We start from the raw sequence: 21,770 nt of genomic DNA on the forward strand, positions 1-21,770 counted from the left end.
ACGGATGTGAAGGAGACCCAAGGACATCAGTTGAGGGCTGTGCCTTCCAAATTTTGATGTGCATAGGAATTACCAGGGGATCTTGTTGCAATGCAGATGCTGATTCAGTAAGTCTGGGTCGGCCCTGCGATTTGGCGTTTTTAACAAATTCCCTCACGATGCTGAGGTTGCTGGTTCAGGGACTACATTTTGCCTATCGGGGTGTAGAGAAAAAACAGTCCAAATCGTAACAAGAAGACTACGGTACAGAGAGAGACACACACAGACATTTATCTCCTTCTCGGAGATAATCAGGAATGAATTAGTGTAAGCCAATAACCGTACAGTAGGGGAGGGAGAGGGATGGAGGAGAAGGAGGAAAGTATTAACATTTTAAGTAAATACAAATGAAAAAACAAGGAAGGGGCTGTATTGAGGGCAGCCGCATACATCCAACCTTGTCTCTAGTAGACACCTGAAGAGGAAGGTTGGACCACACGAGCGGATTCAGGTTTAGTAGTCTGGGGGTCTCTGGAGCGACCCTGGAAGATGCTTCAGAAAGCCTAGATGCGGACCACGCTGACTGAAGACGCACCTTCCCCACGCCCAGCCCGGGAGTGGGTGGGGCCTCAATGCGCCAAGAGCCAGGTCTCAGGGGGCGGGGCATGGGCGGAACCTTTCATCTAAATTGGCGCGCCCGGGCGGTGCTGGGATTCGGATTGGAAGCTTTTGAACCCGGAAGCAGTTGGCGGCGCCCGGAAGCAGTCGCGGATCCGGGAATTCTGCTGGTGCTGCAGCTGTAGAATGGTACGCAGTGGCGGCAAGCGCAGGCCCGGCGGGGAGGGGCCGCAGGTACTGGCAGAAACGCTGTGAGGGCTACGCGGGACGCTTTGGGTGACAGCCAGGGCACCAGGAGGCAGCGCGTTTCATTCACCCGGTGACTATTAAGCTTGCTGTGTGTTCGGGGGCTGCTGTTTGCTGCGGGGACCCTGCCCAGGGTCGCTGTTTTCGTACTCTGTAGGGGTTGGACCAGGAAAGTAGCGCCTCTGCGTCTTCGGCCCTGCTCCTCTTGGCGCGTTTCCTGGGGAAACGGATTAAGCCAACCAACGGTTCATTCACTCGCCCTGCCAGATTGAGTGGGAACCGATTACATACCAGACATAGTGTGGGGCGCTGCGGATTCGGGGCCAATCCGCCTGCCCCTTCTTGTAGAGCCCCCGGCCTGGCGGGGAGGGGCATAAGCGAAAATGCATTCTAGTGTGACTTTTTTGTTTGGGATTATAACCCTGGTGTGTAGAAAGTGCTGTGGAAACACTGAAGGAGGATTTATTTAACCCAGGGGGTGTTAAAGAAGGCTTTTAAGACAACTCTTTGAAAATTTGGTTTTGAAGGCAGAGAAGATTCCGAGACGTAAAAGTGTAGGAGATGTTTGGGCATAGCGGAGCGTTCGGCTTGGCTGCAGCCAAGGAAATAGGAAAGTAAGAGGGACCTGATCATAAAAGCGCTACTGAGAGAGGAGGGGAAGAAAGTATATGCATTCTCTCATACTTTACTACGATTTCGGAAGTTCTGTAACCACCACAGTAGCAATAAGGGGAATCAGGCAGGAAAGAAGTGCCATTGTGATAACTATAAAGTTTTTAGAAAAATTACTCTGACAGTGTTATAAATCGGACAGGTGAGACATTCCTAGAGGGCTTGATTAACTCTTAAAGAAAGGGCCATGGGTATAGGCATTCTTCATATTGGGTCATGCATTCTAGGAGTACCAGGGTAAAGGAAAAGTGCAGCCTCTGAAGGGGACAGCTGTCCTAAATACTAGTTGTTAGGGATATGGAGATGCTGAACTAGTGTGTGAGTTAAGGCACAGCTGAAAACATTCTCTTTGAAGATGCAGTGAAGAACTGCTTTGGTGGAGTGATACGCTTAACGAGACATACCATACCAGAAATAATGAGTCTATAGTGACTATAGCCATAATGGTCAGTATTTGCGTATTGTGTGCTAGGACTATTCTGTGTATTTTTACATATAATAACTTATTCCTTGTAACAACCCTATGTAGAGGTACTGTATGCCCTTTTTGCAGATAAGAAAACAAGGCACAGAGAGGTTAAGAAACTTGCCTAAGGTTGGAAATCAGTAGAGTCAGAGTCAACCCAGGCAACCTAAATGTTATGCAAAATTGCCTTTCATAAAGGCAGTAAGCCTTTTCTAACATCTTAAGTTGGAGCCAGTGTTTGAAATTCTGACCAAAGACAGTTACAGGGCTTAATATGTTCCTGCTGTTCTATATTTGCAGTTGGAGAAGCAACATAATGAGGTGATGAAGAATCTGCTGTGGAGCCGGATTTAAACCTGAGTTTAAATCGCTTCTCTTCCCCTTCCTAGTTAGGGACATAGGGAAGTTAACCTCAGTTTCCTCAGCTGCAAGATGAGGTTAATAGTATCTAGTGCATGAGATAGTTGAGGATTAAATGAGTTAATCCACAGAAGGTGCTTAGAACAGTGAAACAGCACAAAATAAGTTTTCAGTAATTCTTACTACTTGTTTTTACTATTATATTATCTTTACTATTACTATTTGCTATTATTGATACTCACTTTTGATACTCATTTTTCAACAGCCTTTTTGTTCAATGTAATTCTTTAAGTCAGATGCATTATAATCCTTAGCATAATAAACTGTTACCATTGTTCAAATCATGATCGTTTTTGACCTTGTGTTAAGTAATATAACAAACACCTGTGAACCCATTGCCCAACCCCAAAACTGAGACAGACAATGGCTCTACATCTACACGTGTTCCTCCTCTAGCCTTTAAGGCTTCTTCCTGTCACTCATGTTCAGTGTAGCTATCCTGAATTTTGTTTTCCCTTGCCTTTTAAGAATAGGCTTATCTCCTATGAGTGTATACCTAAACAATGTTTATTTTTTAGTTTTTTAACTTCATAAAAAGGCTATCATGCTGGATATAATCAAGAACTTTTTTCCTCATTAAAAATATTTAATATAGATTGGTTCATATAGTGTAGCCATACGATAACCATTCGGCAAATGAAAGAATGGCTCCAGGACTCCCACACATCCCCAAATCCAAGCATACCCAAGTTCCAAAGTTGGTCCTGTGGAACCCGAGTATACAAAAAGTTGGCCCTCTCTATAAGTGGAGTTCACATCCCAAGAATACTGTATTTTTTTAATTTGCATTTGGTTGGGAAAAAAATTCATATATAAGTGGGTCCACAAAATTCAAACCCTTGTTGCTGAAGAGTCAACTGTAATATCAGGTGTAATAGTCTTGTTTGGAAGCCTTATAACTATTCTCCTACCAGTAGGTATTTCATTTGTTCTGTTTTGTTTGCTCTTGGAATCATCGCCATCATGACCATTTTTGTGTCACCTGATTCATCAATACATTTTGTAGACGTTGAACGATATCTAACATAACATTAATAAACTTCAGTCTACTGGGAAAATTGGACAATATAAATATGAGAAACGTCTAGCTGAGAATTTCTCAACTTTAGCACTGTTGACATTTGGGCCAGTAGTCTTTGTTGAGGGTGCCTATCCTGGGCATTGTAAGATGTTGAGCATCCCTGGCCTCTGTCCCACTAGATGCCACTAGTACCCTTCTTCCAATTCATTACAACTACATAGAGCTCCAAATGTCCCCTGTGGGGCAAAATCACCACCAGTGGAGAACCACTGCTCTAAATAGAAAGAATGAAAAGGAAAGAATCCAAAAAGAGTCTGGGTTCCTAGAAAGAAAAACTGATTGCTTCTTAGAAGACTAAACATATGTAACCTCCAGTTATGTATATTATCTTTAAAGAAATTTATCAAATATCTAATAGGCATTATAAAACCTAGCATACTGAACCTATATTGCAGTGGTGCTAGTGATGAGTATTGTAACCTAATCCTGGCATTAAAAGGTTTTTTCTGAAATAATTGGATTTTTGGCCTAGAGTTTAGTGCTATTCTGTTAACTTTGTTAGGAACTGTAGATGTTTAACATAGTTAAAGAGAATGTTTAACCTTCCCTCTTTATTTGGAAAATCAAAAGGGAGGTGTCTGTTTTTATGGCTGGGTAATGATTGTAGTGAATAGTTCAGACACAGCTCTGGATGTTGCTGAAGAAATAGCTTTTTAAATGATACATTGCTTATATCCAGTTACTTCTGTTTTCTGGTGTAATCAATGAATCTGCTTAAAAGACTCACATGTTTAACCAAAAGAGGGCAAAACTTGCCCTTTCTTTATTCCTCTCTTCCTGCTAGTACCTTTTTTACCTTTTTGTTTTTCGTGGTTTCCATTATTTTAGAAAAATATATTTAAAGACTTGCTGTGTGGATTCCTCTTAACCATGTAAACTATTCTTTTTTTCTGTGCCCAAAGGAATTCCCAGATTTTACTCAAATACTATTTAGAGAGTTTTAAGGAAAATACATATACTATCTCATAGAGTTGGGTAAAGAAGAGTGAGTGATGTTATGCAAGGAGAGTTACTGAAATTACTGAAGATAATTTGGAGAAATAAAGTTTTGTGTGCCAATTTTCAGAGTGAAAACACAGTTGATATGAAGAAAAGTAAATTTTATGAAGCTGATGTCTCCAGTGACCTTCGAAAAGAAGTAGAAAATCATTATAAGCTCTCTTTACCTGAAGATTTCTATCACTTCTGGAAGTTCTGTGAAGAACTTGATCCTGAAAAGCCAGCTGGTGAGTTGCTCTGGAATCATTTTTGTATATATGGAAAAAGTAATAGGAAACAGGCTGGGTATGGTGGCTTACACTCTGTAATCTCAGCTGAGGCAGGAGGATTGCCTGAGGCCAGGAGTTTGAGACCTGCATTAACATAGCAAGACCTCTTTACTGCAAAACAAATTGAAAAAAAAAAAAAAAAAAGAATCTAGCCATGATTGCCTGTTCCTATAGTCCTAGCTACTTGGGAGACGGAAATGGGAGGATCCTTCCTTGAGCCCAGTAGTTTGAGGTTGAAGTGAGCTATGATCACTCCAGCCTCAGTGACAGAGCAAGACCCTGTCTCTAGAGAATATATTAATTGGCCAGGCATGGTGGATCACACCTTTAATCCTAACACTTTGGAAGGTTGGGATCTCCCACCACTTGGCAGACAGATCATTTGGGCTCGGGAGTTTGAGACAGCCTGGGCAACACAGTGAAACCCTGTCTCTACTAAAAATACGAAACTTAGCTGGGCGTGGTGGCACACCCCTGTAGTCCCAGCTACTCGGGAAGATGAAGTATGATCATCCCTTGAACCGCAGAGGCAGAGGCTGCAGTGAGCTGAGATCATACCACTGCACTCTAGCCTGGGCAACAGCAAAACCCTGTCTGAAAAAAAGAAAAAGAAAAAAAAAATATATGTATATAAATTATTTAAAAACATAACCAAGGATATAAACAGTTCATAGAAAAGGAATGTTTTCCAAGATGTTTCTAGTAAGAAAATATAGTAAATATAGATTAATGCTATAGTAATGCCACTGTCACCTAGTTTATTGGCAAAGGTAAATAATTTCATCGCATTCTGGGGGAATGTGAAGGAAAGTAAGCACTTTCATATGTTGCAGGAGTTTGAGTTAACGGTTCTGCTTCCAAGAACTTGTCTTATGGATTAGATAAACTAAGAATTATGTTTGAGGATATTTACTTAAACAAAAAATGCGAAATGGCTTAAATACCTACAAATAACACAACTATTCAATAGATCTTCATTGTTTTAAAAGAATTAAGCATATTTTTAGGAAATAATAAACTATCATGCCTGAAATATGTTAAGTGAAAAAGAAGAGTGTATATAGAATATACTACCATTAGTATTTTTTTAAAAGGGGGAGGGGGAGCACAAACATATCCCTGTGTGCTTTTCTATGCTTGCTTTGTCTCTGAAAGGAAAAAAACTATTAATGGGCTGTGATCATTACTTTGCACTATATACCCTTTTGTATTGTTTAAATTTTTTAACTAGTAAGCAGTGTCATACACTATTGATGGAAAACTGGTAAGCAGTGTCATACACTATTGATGGAAATGTACATTGATACATATTCTGAATTTTCCCAGAACAGAACTGTGTATAGTTTCTTTAAAAATAGCCATGTCCGTGTACAAACATTAGCAAAGATATTCACTGAACATTTTTAGAACAAAAAAAAAAATAGTAAATCTCCATCAGTAAGAGAATAGATGGTTACCTCTTTATAATGCAGTATCATGCCCTGTTAAAAAAATCATGTAAAATAACATTGAATAACATGGAAAAATATTCAGAAAATTTAAGTGGGACATCAGGATGGAGGACAAAGGCAGATTACAAAACAACCCTTCCCAGTTTGTTACATATTTGTATCTGTTCATCGGGGTGAAGAGTATGGAAATTTGTTAGTGTATACTAGACTATTAACTGTGTTATTTTTGGGTAATGGGATGGATGGCTTTAGTTTTCTTGTTGCTTTATAATTTAGTGTATGCTCTCTTAAGCTGCAGTTGAGCTGAACTATTTTTCCCGTCAAACTATCTCCATCCTTCTATTCATGTTATTCCAGGAATGTTTTTGCTTCCTTCATTTTTGCCTCCTTATAAAACTGGGTCCTGCCTGGAGTGCTCTCTTTCTTAGAAGCAGCAAGGATCCATTTGAAGTTATACATTGTATATTTGCACAGACTTCATATCTTTGTGGTTTATTAACACTCCCTGTCTGTGATCTGTGAATAGAGAAGGAAGATGGAATCATCTAGGGTTAGGGTTGGCCAAATAGACTGTCAGAGAATCGGGAATCTGGTGCGATTAGCTGAGGTAGAGGAAAGAGTGATAGAAATGTTTTTTACTCTTTTTGTTTTGTTTTGTTTTGAGACAAAGTCTCACCCTGTCGTTCAGACTGGAGTGCAATGGCGTGATCTCATTTCACTGCAAGCTCTGCCTCCCTGGTTCAAGTGATTGTTGTACCTCAGCCTCCCAAGTAGCTGGGATTACAGGCGTGAGCCACCATACCTGGCTAATTTTTGTATTTTTAGGTTTTGCCATGTTGGCCATGCTGATCTCGAACTCCTGAACTCAGGTGATCAGCCTGCTTCAGCCTCCCAGAGCGCTGGGATTACAGGTGTGAGCCACCACACCTGACCTGTTGCTTACTGCTCTTAATCCACACATTTTTGCTATAACCTGTGTGTACTACAAGTACACCTGTGGTGTACTACAAGTATTTGAGGCTAACTGCAGTGTGATAATGGGCCTAGAGGAATACAGGCCAGTCTTGCTTTGGCTAAACTAAAACAGTAGGAATGTTTGAAATGTTAAACTAATTCAGTGGTAAATTTCAGAGGAAATCCTAAATGTAAATGCCACTTTTCTGTTACTCTGACTTCTTTTCCATTGAATGTTTGTAACTGACATCTTCACACACAACTCAAGATTTTCTTTTACTTTAGAAACATTTTAAAGGCAATTGCTTAGAAATAGTTTACTAACTAAAAGCATTATTTCCTGTCTCCAGAAAGTCTTGACTAAATGTTTTTTCTTTTATAGATTCACTTTCTGCAAGTCTTGGACTTCAGTTAGTTGGTCCTTATGATATCCTTGCTGGAAAACATAAAATGAAGAAAAAATCAACAGGCCCAAATTTTAACCTTCATTGGAGGTTTTACTATGATCCTCCTGAGTTTCAGACCATTATTATTGGAGATAATAAAACTCAGTACCACATGGGGTATTTCAGGTAAAGGTCTTTTCTTCGCCTCTAAACTATAGCTGCTGTCCTGCTAATGAGGATAAATAGTGATTCACTAGCCTCACTCAAGGTGAAAGGCATATTTTCCCCTGTTGGTGGATATATGAGCCATGTTCTTGCTCTTACCATCTTCACCTTCACTAGGATGGGTAAACTCTTTAGGTTTAATCTCGTTAGTTTTTCCTTTCCTTGTAAATTTTTTTTCCCTTTTGGGTTCAGAAGAGCTCTTTTGGCCCGATAAAATAATTTAGAACAGCTGTTATGACTTGTGCTTAATAAGCCGTGTGTTTCCAGGTGCCAGAGTGGCAACTAGGAGCTAAGAGTGGTCTCTGGAGTCACGTTGGTCCTCTTGTTTATTATCTGTGTGACTGTGTATCATTAGTGACTGTGACTTTCTGTGACTCAGTTTCCTGTCTTGTAGCAATAGGGATCATAATTGTACGTACCTGATAGGAATATCATCAGAATTAAGTGAATTCATGCAAAATACTTAGAAGGTTAAAAAACTCCAGGAGGAAAATACCTTGTCCGCTTGTACTAGTAGAGATGCTGTCCTTTAAAGTGAAGGTGAAGTGTAATGTAATAGAAGAAACGTGCCCAGGAAGAAATACTGTAGTGCGATAGAATGTGCATGGGGCTAGGAATTGAATTATACCTAACTTACAAGGACCTTGGCCGAGCAATTGAACCTCTCAGTATTTGTTTCCTCAATTTTAAAATGATTTGGTTATATATGTGAATATGATCTTTTCATCTCTAATGTTTTACAATCTTTTCTCTTGTTTTTTCTTTTTTCTTTTTTTTTTTGTTTGAGTATAAAAGCAACTAGGTCCTAAGAATCTTAGTTTTAGGTTCTATAATATAAGATTTGTCATAGATATTCCTAAGAAACTTGGAGCTTAAAACTGGCAAATATGTTTCAATTAAAAAAATAAAAGACCTTATAAACGAGACCTTAAAAAAAGGAAAAAAGGTCTAAATTGTTGTCTGTAGACCTAAAATTCCACTTGCCTGATAATATAAATTATGGGCAGCTAAATTTTTTGTCTTTTGCTTAAATAGGGATTCTCCTGATGAACTTCCTGTATATGTTGGTATAAATGAAGCCAAGAAAAATTGTATAATCATTCCAAATGGAGATAATGTATTTGCTGCAGTCAAGTAAGAATATTTTAATTTCTCTTATGTTTACAATTTTTATATTAGTCCATTACAATGGGAGTGTGAGGGGGCTGGGCACAGTGGCTCACACCTGTAATTCCAGCACTTTGGGAGGCCAAGGTGGGTGGATTGCTAAGGTCAGGAGTTTGAGACCAGCCTGGCCAACATGGGGAAACCTCATCTCTGCTTAAAAATACAATAATTAGCCGGGGGCATGGTGGCAAACACCTGTAATCCCAGCTACTCGGGAGGCTAAGGCAGGAGAATCACTTGAACGCGGTAGTTGGAGGTTGCAGTGAGCAGTGATTGTGCCACTGCACTCCAGCCTGAGCGACAAAATAAGACTCCCATCTCCAAAAAAAAAAAAAAACAAAAAACAGGTTTGAGGCAAGCCCATAATTGTAGATTTCTAGAGATAATTTTCATGACTTTTGCAGGTAGTCTTATCTATACTGTTATTTTGTCACTATTCAAAAAATAACACCTCTGAAGTAACTATTTTACTTAATGAAAATAACACTTGACCTCAGATGTTTCATGGCAAAATCAAAAGTTTTTTTAGACATCTGATTTTAAATACTTGTTAAGAGTTCATTACTTATGTTTAGTTGAAACAGAAAGGTTTAATAAGTGAAAAAGAGATGCTTATAAAATCCTTGGAAGGGATAAGGGAGCAGGTTGAGCTTCTAGGAATGACAGTCCTGTGGCTCACAGTGGATTTTATATCTCTGCCACCATCAGGAAGCTGGGAAATCCGAAAACTGCTGCCACAATGGGTGGCTCTAGGACCATATTATCTTTAGTATAACCTGTGCCAGGTAAATTGATGCCCTACCCTTTGCCTCCCAGCCCCAGTGAAGCTAAGAACCAGGTGCTGGGATCTCAGCTACAGCTGCTGCAGAAGCAGATGCCTCTACAGCTGTGCTCACTGATGGAGATTGTGGAAGCCCAGCCTCCACCTGGTATCTCTTCTGCCTCTGAGATTTCAAAGTATTGCAGCTGCTTGGAAGAAGCTAGGTCCCATGTGGAGCCTAAGCTAGAGTAGTATGGGAAATGCAGTAAACGTTCATCGGGAAGGGATTGGAATAGAGCTGAGTGAGCCAGTCTATGCTATATCAGCCATAGATGTGATTTGAAGCCATTTCATTTGTCAGTAGCTGTGTAGTTTGCATTGTAATGAAGAAAGCAAACTTCACTTCAGATACAAGTAGATTGTTTTGTTTGGCCTCTTTTAGTATTGTCTCTTTAAAGGGCTTTTGTTCACTGTGATTTGATAATACAAATTTGCAGTAAAGCAAGTTCAAACGAAGTCAACCTAGTATAACCACTAGACTGTGCCATGTACAAACTGGTGTATCTATGGGGCAGCTACATTGTAGATATCCAAAAATGTTCTTTCTTTTCTAATACCTCTCAGATTCCTATAAAACATTGCTTGGTATTTGTAATTTATAAGTTCTTCTAAACTCTTTGGATTTATCATTCTATTTAAATTGGTGCCATCTTTATTAGAAACTGTTGTTATTTACTTGCTTATTGTCTGTCTCTTGCACTAGCATGCAGGTTCCATGAGGGCAGAGACTTTGTTGTGTGCACAGTATCTGTTCCATAGTAGATGCTTCATAAGTATTCTACAAATACCTTGGCGTGTAAAAACATCTAATTTATTCAGGCTGGGCAACATAGTAAGACTGTCTCTTTTTAAAAAGCAAACCTAATTTTTTATTTGTATTATTAGTCATGTTTGTCTTAATAGAAATCTTTTTTTAAAAGAAAGATAACATAATAGTGGTCATCTAACATAACCTGACTCTTCTGGTATCTTTTTTTATTTTTTAACTAATTGGAGAACACAATGAAAAAGAAGAAAAAAATACATGGTGATAATATAATTAATTTAGGTGATTATCAACAAGTAAGTATTTGAGGAACTACCTCCAATAATTTATCAAACACGGGTAAAAAATTACTTGAGATATAACTATGTTAGTACTTTTAAAATATTATAACGGTTTTAGTTTTTTTGGGTACCACTTCCTTAAATCAGCTAATCAGAACACTTAATTTCTTTATATATTTTAAAATTTATTTTTATGGCAGAGGGAGTAAGGTCTTTCAAGGCAGACCTCTGATCTCCAAATGTTATGCCCAGAGAAAGAATTGTTTCTGCAAGATTTAATAGTAACTGAAGACATGCAAATTAAGCCAGCAAAGATTTTTAAAGGTTAAAGAATGGTAATAACCAATGATGGTTAGGGTATAAGAACCCTTACTGATGTGTTAATTGGTGAAACCTTTGTAGAAAGCAGTTTGAAAAATGTTTAAACAACCATAGTCTAAGATTTCTTAATAGATTACATTACCAGGTACTGTGTGAAGTACACATTTATACCCTTATGTTTGCAATTCCACTTCTAGCTCTTCATCAAACATATTTTGGACAGGTACAGAAATACGTGTGTTTATTACAGATAGTTTATTCAATGAAAAAATGGCAACAACATATCCAGCAGTGTAGAAGATTAGGTAAATATAAACTATCCATATGCTATAGTACCTTAGTATTGATTGGTTGAATTTGTTATGAAGTGAGCAAATAACAATAGTGTAGAATGATTCTATTTCATACTGTCTAAAGCATATGGAAATAAACATACTCAATTTTAAAATATCCTTGAACAGCAAAGTTAGGAATGATTTTTTTTCCTTCTACCTTTTTTTTCTTCCCTAAAATAACTGGGGCAAATAGTTTTGACCTTGGGTCAGACACTCTTAGGGTCAAAACTATTTGTGATTTAAAATGTTTTTGCATCAATGGCACAAAGGTAATAGTGGATAATACTGTTGTCACCTTGGCAGGAATCAAGATAGTGCCACTAGAATAGCAGCAGTCATTGCATTATTTACAGCAGTAACATGCAAATGTGTTTAAGAATGTTTGTGATGGAGCCAGGCATGGTGGCTACTCAGGATGTTGAGGTGGGGGCATTGCTTGAGCCCAGGAGTTCAAGTTTATCCTGAGCAACATGGCAAGACCCTGTCCCTGAAAAAAATGTCAGTGATGGAGTATACATGTATTAGATGTCTGCCATTGAGTATATATCTTTAACATTCTGTGATGAAATAGGAAATACATAGAAAGCATCTCTCATAGTGAAGTACTGTGGTTTGTCTCAAGGGAAAAAGCACTTGTGTGATTGGGTTTTAAGATGAACTTTTTCCCACTTGTAGAAAGAGTGACTCTGACAAACTCTGGTTATTTGGATCTAGATACTGGCAGAAATTTTCTGAAATGAACCAAAGAAAACAACTGACTATATTTTTTGCGAGTGATAAAATTCAAGGTTTCGAACAAAAATTAGATTGAGAAACTTGTAATACCACTGTGAGCTCAATAGCTTTTTTTTTTTCTAATGTTATGTGATGGGGTGAATTTGATATGTAAGTTTCAACTTTTACGTCTAATAACTTAGCCACTATTTCCAAAGGGCCATTGCATGATGCCATGTAACATGCTTGGGAATAAATTTGTTTGCATTCAACACATTTTAATGGATTTAAAGTCAAAGCATAAAATGTTCATGTTCATGGCTATAGCTTCAGTTGTACATTGCACCTTATCTTTAAGCATCACATAGCAAAGTGTTAGAGTAGGTTTAGACAGAGACAAACTCAGAGATAGTCATAATAATGTGATATGTATAGGAAGGCAACTACCAAGTGCCTTCAATAGTGGTGGAGGTAAAAGAGGATATTTTATGTGGGCTTTGATGGGTGCCTAAGAACTTACTAGAAAGAGTAGGAAGAAGGATGTTTTAGGTAAGGGAGCACTATGTGTGTGAAAGTAATAAAACTTGACTAATCCCAGTTTTGCAAATATCTTTTAAATCTTTATTGTAGACATTAGAGTGCTAATATAAATTTGAACCATATTTTCTCTTTCTGTGACTGGCAGTTTTTATTAATACTGCTTTTCTCTTATTTGAAGAAAATTGTTAGGGATTTCAAGAGAAGTGTTGGTAATTATTCTGTGGACTTATTCTTGCATGGAATTTAACATTTTTAACTTGGCTCAATTTCCAAAGGTCTTTGTACTTAGTACAGTGGCCTGCAATATAATGAGGACTTTTACTTCTTTTTCAGATTATTTTTGATGAAAAAACTTAAAGAAGTAACGGATAAAAAGAAAACCAATCTCTTGAAAAACATAGATGAAAAACTCACAGAAACAGCCAGAGAACTGGGGTACTCACTGGAACAGAGAACCATGAAGATGAAACAGAGAGATAAGAAAGTATGACTTCAATCTGTTGGCCTCTGTTTCGCTGTTTAGCAGATGTTTTTCTCCTCTTGATTCCTTCTCATCTCTACCCTTCTCTTTAGCCCTGTCTTTAAGAGCTGGATGCAGTCTCTCCAGGGGGCTAGGAGGATGGCACTGAAATGGGTCAGATGGCTCCTTTGGCTTGATACACTGGTTGAATTGCATAACTAGTGATATCACTGCTGTGGTTGAATAACTCATGCTAGTATTTACCATTCTTTTAATCTTGTTTTGTCAGTTAATCACTTCATAAAGTTAACTGAAAGCTGCTTTGTACATAATGAAATTTACATACATACTTTTTCTCCGGTAAACATGTGTATAAGCAGTGCTTCCTTCTTTTTCCTTATTAATCCCATCATTTCCTTTTGCATCTCTCCTAATGTCCGCAGCGTGAGGGGAGTATTTTGTAAAGAAGAAAATACTTCGTAGTGTTGAATTCTTTTGGTTTTTCAGCTGTAGATTTCAGGGTAACTTAATGACAAGCTGGAAGATTTCTGCTTTGGAGTAAATGAGAATTCTGAAGGAGTTTGTTCTTAGGGCCTCTGGGGAAAAACAACATATGTCACTGGAATGAGGGTTCCCCAGTCTTCTTCAGCTTCTCACTATTTGTCGGCCCTTGCTGGTTCATCTGAATGTTCTAAGCTAAAGGGAGAACTTGCTATTCCTTTGTAAACTAGCACTGGTAATGAAGTACCTTGCTGGTTCATCTGAATGTTCAAAGCTAAAGAGAGAACTTCTTTTTCCTTAATAAAATAGCACTGGTAATGAAGTACCTTAGTGTACTTAGGTATTAAAATCCTACTAAAGTTTCTACTCTGACCTTGATTCAGCAACAAGGGTGATATTCTGATAAGTTCTAGGCACTTTTTCTTTAGTCCTATAGACTGGAAAGTTTCTTAAAACATACATTTTAATGAAACTCATTATAACATTGCATTTTAAATATTAAGATTTTATATTGCCATTTACCTTTCTGGTTATCATAGGAAAGTTGTCCCACCTTGTGACCAGGAGAGAAGGGTAGCATTTGTAGTCTAGTCTAGTTAATATATTCCTAATTTTTTTTTTTTTGGAAGTTTTTGTATTTTATGTTGTTATTTAATTTTAATTTTTATCTTTTTATTTTTTTTTCCCATAGGCTATTGGGGTACAGGTAGTATTTGGTTGCATGAGTAAGTTTTTTTTTTAAATTATACTTTAAGTTCTGGGGTTCGTGTGCAGAACATGCAGGTTGGTTACATAGGTATACATGTGCCATAGGGGTTTGCTGCATCCATCACTCGACCACCTACATTAGATATTTCTCCTAATGCTATCCCTCTTTTAGCCTCCTACCCCCTAACAGGCCTCAGTGTGTGATGTTCCCCTCCCTGCGTCCATGTGTTTTCATTGTTAACTGCCACTGATGAGTGAGAACATGTGGTGTTGGGTTTTCAGTTCCAGTGTTAATTTGCTGAGAGTGATGGTTTCCAGCTTCATCCATGTCTCTGCAAAGTACATTAACTCATCCTTTTTATGGCTGCATAGTATTCCATGGTGTATATGTGCCACATTTTTTTAATGCAGTCTATCATTGATGGGCATTTGGGTTGGTGGTTTGGTTCCATCTTTGCTATTGTGAACAGTGCTGCCAGTAAACATACGTGCACGTTTCTTTATAATAGAATGATTTATACTTCTTTGGACATATTACCCAGTAGTGGGATTGCTGGGTCAAATAGTATTTCTGGTTCTAGATCCTTGAGGAATTGCCACACTGTCTTCCACAGTGGTTGAGCTAATTTATACTCCCACCAACAGTGTAAAAGCGTTCCTATCTCTCCACATCCTCTCCAGCATTTGTTGCCTCTTGACTTTTTAATGATTGCCATTCTAACTGGCATGAGATGGTGTCTCATTGTGGTTTTCATTTGCATTTCTCTAATGACCAATGATGATGAGCTTTTTTTCATATGTCCGTTGGCTGCATAAATGTCTTTTGAGAAGTGTCTGTTCATATCCTTTGCCCAATTTTTGATGGGATTGTTTTTTTCTTGTAGATTTGTTTAAGTTCTTGGTAGATTCTGAATATTAGCCCTTTCAGATGGATATTTTGCAAAAATTTTCTCCCATTCTGTAGGTTGCATGTTCACTCTGATGATAGTTTCTTTTGCTGTGCAGAAGCTCTTTAGTTTAATTACATCCCATTTGCCTATTTTGGTTTTTGTTCCCATTGCTTTTGGTGTTTTAGTCATGAAGTCTTTGCCCATGCCTATGTCCTGAATGGTAATGCCTAGATTTTCTTCTAGGGTTTTTATTGTTTTAGGTCTTATATTTAAATCTTTAATCCATCTTGAGCTAATTTTTGTGTAAGGTGTAAGGAAGGTATCCAGTTTCAGCTTTCTGCATATGGCTAGCCAGTTTTCTCAACACCATTTATTAAATAGAGAATCCTTTCCCCATTGCTTGTTTTTGTCAAGTTTGTCAAAGATCAGATGATTGTAGATATGTGTCATTATTTCTGAGGCCTCTGTTCTGTTTTGTTGGTCTATATGTCTGTTTTGGTATTCGTACCATGCTGTTTTGATTACTGTAGCCTTTTGGTATAGTTTGAAGTCAGGTAGTGTGATGCCTCCAGCTTTGTTCTTTTTGCTTAGGATTGTCTTGATTATGCAGGTTCTTTTTTGGTTCCTTATGAAACTTAAAGTAATTTTTTCCAGTTTTGTGGAGAAAGTCAATGGTAGTTTGATGGGGATAGCATTGAATCTATAAATTACTTTGGGCAGTATGGCCATTTTCACAATGTTGATTCTTCCTAACCATAAGCATGGAATGGTTTTCCATTTGTTTGTGTCCTCTCATATTTCCTTGAGCAATTGTTTATAGTTCATCTTAAGAGGTCCTTCACATCCCTTGTAAATTGTATTTCTGGGTATTTTATTCTCTTTGTAGCAGTTGTGAATGGAAGTGCACTCATGATTTGGCTCTCTATTGTTGGTTTATAGGAATGCTTGTGATTTTTGCTTATTGGTTTGTATCCTGAGACTTTGCTGAAGTTGCTTATCAGCATAAGGGGATTTTGGGCTGAGGCAGTAGGGTCTTCTAAATATAAAATCGTGTCATCTGTAAATAGAGATAATTTGACCCTCTCTTTTTCTAATTGAATACACTTACTTTCTTTCTCGTGCCTGATTGCCCTGCCCAGAACTTCCAATACTGTGTTGAATAGCAATGGTGAGAGAGGGCATCCTTGTTTTGTGACTGTTTTCAAAGGGAATGCTTCCAGTTTTTGCCCATTCAGTGTGATATTGGCTGTAGTTTTGTCATAAATGACTCTTACTATATTGAGATATGTTCCATCAGTGCCTAGTTTATTGAGTTCTTAGCATGAAGGGCTTTGGAATTTTGTCAAAGACCTTCTCTGCATCTATTGAGATAATCGTGGTTTTTGTCATTGGTTCTATTTATGTGATAGATTATGTTTATTTGCGTATGTTGAACCAGCATTGCATCCCAGGTATGAAGCCCACTTGATCATGGTGGATAAGCTTTTCGATGTGCTGCTGAATTCAGTTTTCTGGCATTTATTGAAGATTTTTTCATCAATGTTCATCAGGGATATTGGCCTGAAATTTTCTTTTTTAGTTGTGTCTCTGCCAGGTTTTGATATCAGGATGATGTTGGTTTCATAAAATGAGTTAGGGCAGATTCCCTCATTCTCTGTTGTTTGGGATAGTTTCAGAAGGAATGGTAGCAGCTCCTCTTTGTACCTCTGGTAGAATCTGGCTGTAAACCTGTCTGGTCCTGGGCTTTTTTTGGTTGGTATTACTGCTTCAATTTCAGAACTTGTTATTGGTCTATTCAGGGATTCAACTTCTTCCTAATTTAGTCTTAGGAGGGTGTAAGTGTCCAGGAATGTATTCATTTCTTCTAGATTTTCTGGTTTATTTGTATAGAGTTGTTTAAAGTATTCTCTGATGGTAGTTTGTATTTCTGTAGGATTGGTGGTGATATCCCTTTTATCATTTTTTTATTGCATCTATTTGATTCTTCTCTCTTTATTAGACTGGCTAGTGGTCTGTCTATTTTGTTGATCTTTTCAAAAACCACCTTCTGGATTCATTTTTTTTTTAAAGGGTTTTTTGTGTATCTCCCTCAGTTCTGATTTGATCTTAGTTATTTCTTGTCTTCTGCTAGCTTTTGATTTTGTTTGCTCTTGCTCCTCTAGTTCTTTTAATTGTGACATTAGAGTGTCAATTTTAGATCTTCCCTGCTTTCTCTTGGGGCATTTAGTGCTATAAAATTCCCTTTATACACTGCTTTAAATGTGTCCCAGTGATTTTGGTACGTTGTGTCTTCATTCTCACTGGTTTCAAAGAACATCTTTATTTCTGCCTTGATTTTGTTATTTTTCCAGTAGTCATTCAGGAGCAGAATGTTCAGTTTTCATGTAGCCGTGTGGTTTTGAGTGGGTTTCTTAATCCTGAGTTCTAATTTGATTGCACAGTGGTCTGAGAGAGTTTGTTACAATTTCTGTTCTTTTGCATTTGCTGAGGAGTGTTTTACTTCCAATGATATGGTCTATTTTAGAATAAGTGCTGTATGGTGCTGAGAAGAATATATATTCTGTTGATTTGGGGTGGAGAATTCTGTAGATGTCTACTAGGTCTGCTTGGTCCAGATCTGAGTTCAAGTTCTGAATATCCTTGATTAACTGTCTTGTTGATCTAATACTGACAGTGGGGTGTTAATCTCCCCCTATTATTGTGTGGATTGTGTGGGAGTCTGACTCTCTTTGTAGGTTTCTAAGAACTTGCTTTATGAATCTGGGTGCTCCTATACCAGGTGCATATATATTTAGGATAGTTAGCTCTTCTTGTTGCATTGATCTCTTTACCATTATGTAATGCCCTTCTTTGTCTCTTTTAATCTTTGTTGGTTTAAAATCTGTTTTATCAGAGACTAGGATTGCAACCCCTGCCTTTTCTTTGCTTTCCATTTTCTTTGGTAAATCTTCTTCCGTTCCTTTATTTTGAGGCTGTGTGTGTCTTTGCACATAAGATTCGTCTCCTGAATACAGTACACTGCACTGATGGGTCTTGACTCATTCTCCAATTTGCCAGTCTGTGTCTTTTAATTGGGGCATTTAGCCTGATTACATTTAAGGTTAATATTGTTATGTGTGAATTTGATCCTGTCATTATGATGCTAGCTGGTTATTTTGCCCATTAGTTGATGCAGTTTTTTCATAGCATCGATGGTCATTACAGATTGGTATGTTTTTGCAGCGTCTGGTACTGGTTGTTCCTTTCCATGTTTAGTTCTTCGTTTAGGAGCTCTTGTAAGGCAGGCCTGGTGGTGACAAAATCTCTCAACAGTTGCTTGTTCGTAAAGGATTTTATTTCTCCTTCACTTATGAAGCTTAGTTTGGCTGGATATGAAATTCTGGGCTGAAAAGTCTTTTCTTTAAGAATGTTGAATATCGGCCCCCATCCTCTTCTGGCTTGTAGGGTTTCTGCTGAGAGATCTGCTGTGAGTCTGATGGGCTTCCCTTTGTGGGTAACCTGACCTTTCTCTCTGGCTGCCCTTAGCATTTTTTTTTTTTTTTCTTTTCTTTTTACTCTTAGTGAATCTGATGATTGTGTGCCTTGGGGTTGCTCTTCTCAAGGAGTATCTTTGTGGTGTTCTCTGTATTTCCTGAATTTGAATATTGGCCTGCTTTGCTAGGTTGGGGAAGTTCTGGATAATATCCTGAAGAATGTTTTCCAACTTGGTTTCATTCTCCCTGTCACTTTCAGGTACACGTATCAAACATAGATTTGGTCTTTTGATGGAATCCCATATTTCTTGGAGGTTTTGTTCATTTCTTTTCACTGTTTTTTCCCTAATCTTGTCGCTTTATTTCACTGAGTTAATCTTCAGTCTCTGATATATTTTCTTCCACTTGATCCATTCAGCTGTTGAAATTTCTTTATGCTTCACGAAGTTCTCGTGCTGTATTTTTTAGCTCCATCAGCTTATGTTCTTCTCTAAACTGGTTATTCTAGTTAGCAATTCATCTAACCTTTTTTCAAGGTTCTTAGCTTCCTTGCATTGGGTTAGAACATGCTCCTTTAGCTTGGAGGAGTTTGTTATTACCCACCTTCTGAAGCCTGCTTATTTCAATTTGTCAAACTCGTTCTCCATCCAGTTTTGTTCCCTTGCTGGCAAGGAGTTGTGGACTGTTGGAGAAGAGGCATCCTGGTTTTTGGAATTTTCAGCCTTTTTGCGCTTGTTTCTCCCCATCTTCGTGAATTTATCTACCTTTGTTTGCTGAAGTCGGTGACGTTTAGATGCAATCCCTAAGTGGGCGTCCTTTTTGTTGTTGTTGAAATTATTCCTTTCTATTGGTTAGTTTTCCTTTCAGTCAGGCACCTTTGTTGCAGGTCTGCTGGAGTTTGCTGGGGATCCATTCCAGACCCTGTTTACCTGGGTATCACTGATGGAAGGTGCAGAACAGCAAAGATTGCTGCCTGCTCCTTCCTCTGGTACCTTCATCCCATACAGATACCCACCCGATGCCAGCCAGAGCCCTCCCGTATGAGGTGCCAGCCCCTACTGGGAGGTGTCTCCCAGACAGGATACACAGGGGTCAGGGATCCACTTGAGGCAGTCTGTCTCTTATCAGAGCTCGAACGCTATGCTGGGAGATCCGCTGCTCTCCTTAGAGCTGCAAGGCATAGTCATTTAAGTCTGCTGAAGCTGTGCCCACAACCACCTCTTTTCCCAGGTGTTCTGTCCCAGGAAGGTGGGGGTTTTATTTATAAGTCCCTGATGGGCTACTGCCTTTTTTCAGAGATGCTCCACCCAGCGAGGAGGGAATCTAGTGAGACAGTCTGCCTGTAGCGGCCTTGCTGAGCTGGGATGGCTCCTCCCAGTTTGAACTTCCCAGTGACTTTGTTTACACCATGAGGTTAAAACTGCCCACTCGAGCCTCAGCAATGGCAGAGCCTCCTCCCCTAGCCAGGCTTGCACATCCCAGGTTGTGCTCAGACTGCTGTGCTGGCTGCGAGAATTTCAAGCCAGTGGATCTTAGCTTGTTGGTCTCTGTGGGGATGGAACTCACCGAGCCAGACCACTTGGCCCCCTGGCTTCAGCCCCCTTTCCAGCAGCAGAGTGAAGGTTTCTGTCTCACTGGCGATCCAGGTGCCACTCAGTTGGAAATGCAGAAGTCACCTGCCTTCTGTGTTGACCTTGCTGGTAGCTGCCCACCAGAGCCATTCCTATTCAGCCATCTTGCCAGCAATCCTCCTAATTTGTTTTGACTACAGTCTGAGCATCAATACACATAATAGCTGTTAGCAAGTTATTTAATCAGTCTTGTTTTATTTTTCTACCACAAGCTGTGATTTACTTCAGAGAAGACTTTCTTAATTCTTCCTCATAAGTAAGATATGATTGAAGTTTAAATTTCATAGATATTTTTATCCTAGATCCCCCCACCATGAAGTTTCATTTTAGTATTTGTTCTTTATACAAAAACAGCTGGTAAAAACAAAGACAAAAAAAAATTATAATCATGTTTTTAATCCTCCCCTTTGAAAGTATGAGTATACTTTCAAACCCTTTTATTGTCAGGTTGTTCTTTTATAGCTTTTCTGAGATCTTCATTTAAATCATATTTTTCTACTAAAGAATTTAATTCCACTAGTATATGTGAGTTACTGGCTTTGTCCTTGTGTGTGAGTGTAAGGATATATCCACTCTAGTATGATAGAGCACTGTACAGCACACTAGAAATCAGTGTTTTTATACTGACAGTAACTTAGTATACTTTGAAATGCAGAGTCCTTATATCATTTGACTCCCTACAATAAATCTGCCAAGTTGGAATTATCATCCTGTTTTATAGATAAGTAAATTGAGGATTATAGAGGTTTTGTATCTTGTCCAAAATCTTAAATGACACCTGTAAAACCCAACTTTATATTTTTCATATTAGCATAGTTTCCATCCTATCTTCTTGCTAATTGACTCTCTGCCACTTCACCTTTTCCTACCTAGGTTTATTCATATAGAACATTGGTTAAATGATACATAAAATGATAGCGTGTCACTCCATCCACCTGTGATCCAATGCTTCAGGTTGTTATTCACTGCTATACAGTTTTCCAAAATTTGTAATCTTATTCGTCATAATGTTATGATTCTGATGACTTCTTAATTGATACCTCTTTGTGGACAATTAGTATAGGTAATCATCTGAAAACTCTGAACATCTACCATGGTTCTTACTGTATGTTGTTCAGCCTGAGTTGGCAGCTATAGCACTGCTGTCTTTTTCTTCATTGTCACTGCTTTATGTCCTGCTTTTTGCACTTACGAATATATGTCTATCATTTCATATTGCCAATTTAAGATCTTCCTCATAATTTTGAGTAGCTGCAGAATACTGTGCTTATGTTGAAAGTTTGGTTGCTTAAGATTTTTCAAAATACAGACAACCCTGCCATAGATATCCTTTTATACCTTTATTTGCATGCTTATCTGGTTTTTTTTTTTTTTTTTTTTTTTTTTTTTTTTTTTTT

General features: G+C 38.3%; 1 protein-coding gene across 2 annotated transcripts in view; it reads left to right on the forward strand.

Annotated features, from left to right (window-relative positions):
- Positions 1–704: 704 nt before the first annotated feature.
- The window catches only part of LOC108293350 (histone PARylation factor 1), a 69,171-nt gene continuing 48,105 nt past the window's right edge, over positions 705–21,770 (forward strand). The window contains exons 1-5 of one of the 2 annotated variants that reach the window (XM_017514691.2): positions 705–786; positions 4,549–4,708; positions 7,538–7,727; positions 8,802–8,900; positions 13,044–13,194. In XM_017514691.2, coding sequence (XP_017370180.1) covers positions 784–786; positions 4,549–4,708; positions 7,538–7,727; positions 8,802–8,900; positions 13,044–13,194 — 603 coding nt within the window. In that variant the 5' untranslated portion in view covers positions 705–783. Of the gene's footprint in view, positions 832–4,548; positions 4,709–7,537; positions 7,728–8,801; positions 8,901–13,043; positions 13,195–21,770 lie in introns of both variants that reach the window. The other variant, XM_017514690.2, reaches the window with a different exon arrangement.

The sequence above is a fragment of the Cebus imitator genome, unplaced genomic scaffold, assembly GCF_001604975.1.
Source record: "Cebus imitator isolate Cc_AM_T3 unplaced genomic scaffold, Cebus_imitator-1.0 Scaffold533, whole genome shotgun sequence".
In the NCBI taxonomy this organism is placed as follows: Eukaryota; Metazoa; Chordata; class Mammalia; order Primates; family Cebidae; genus Cebus; species Cebus imitator.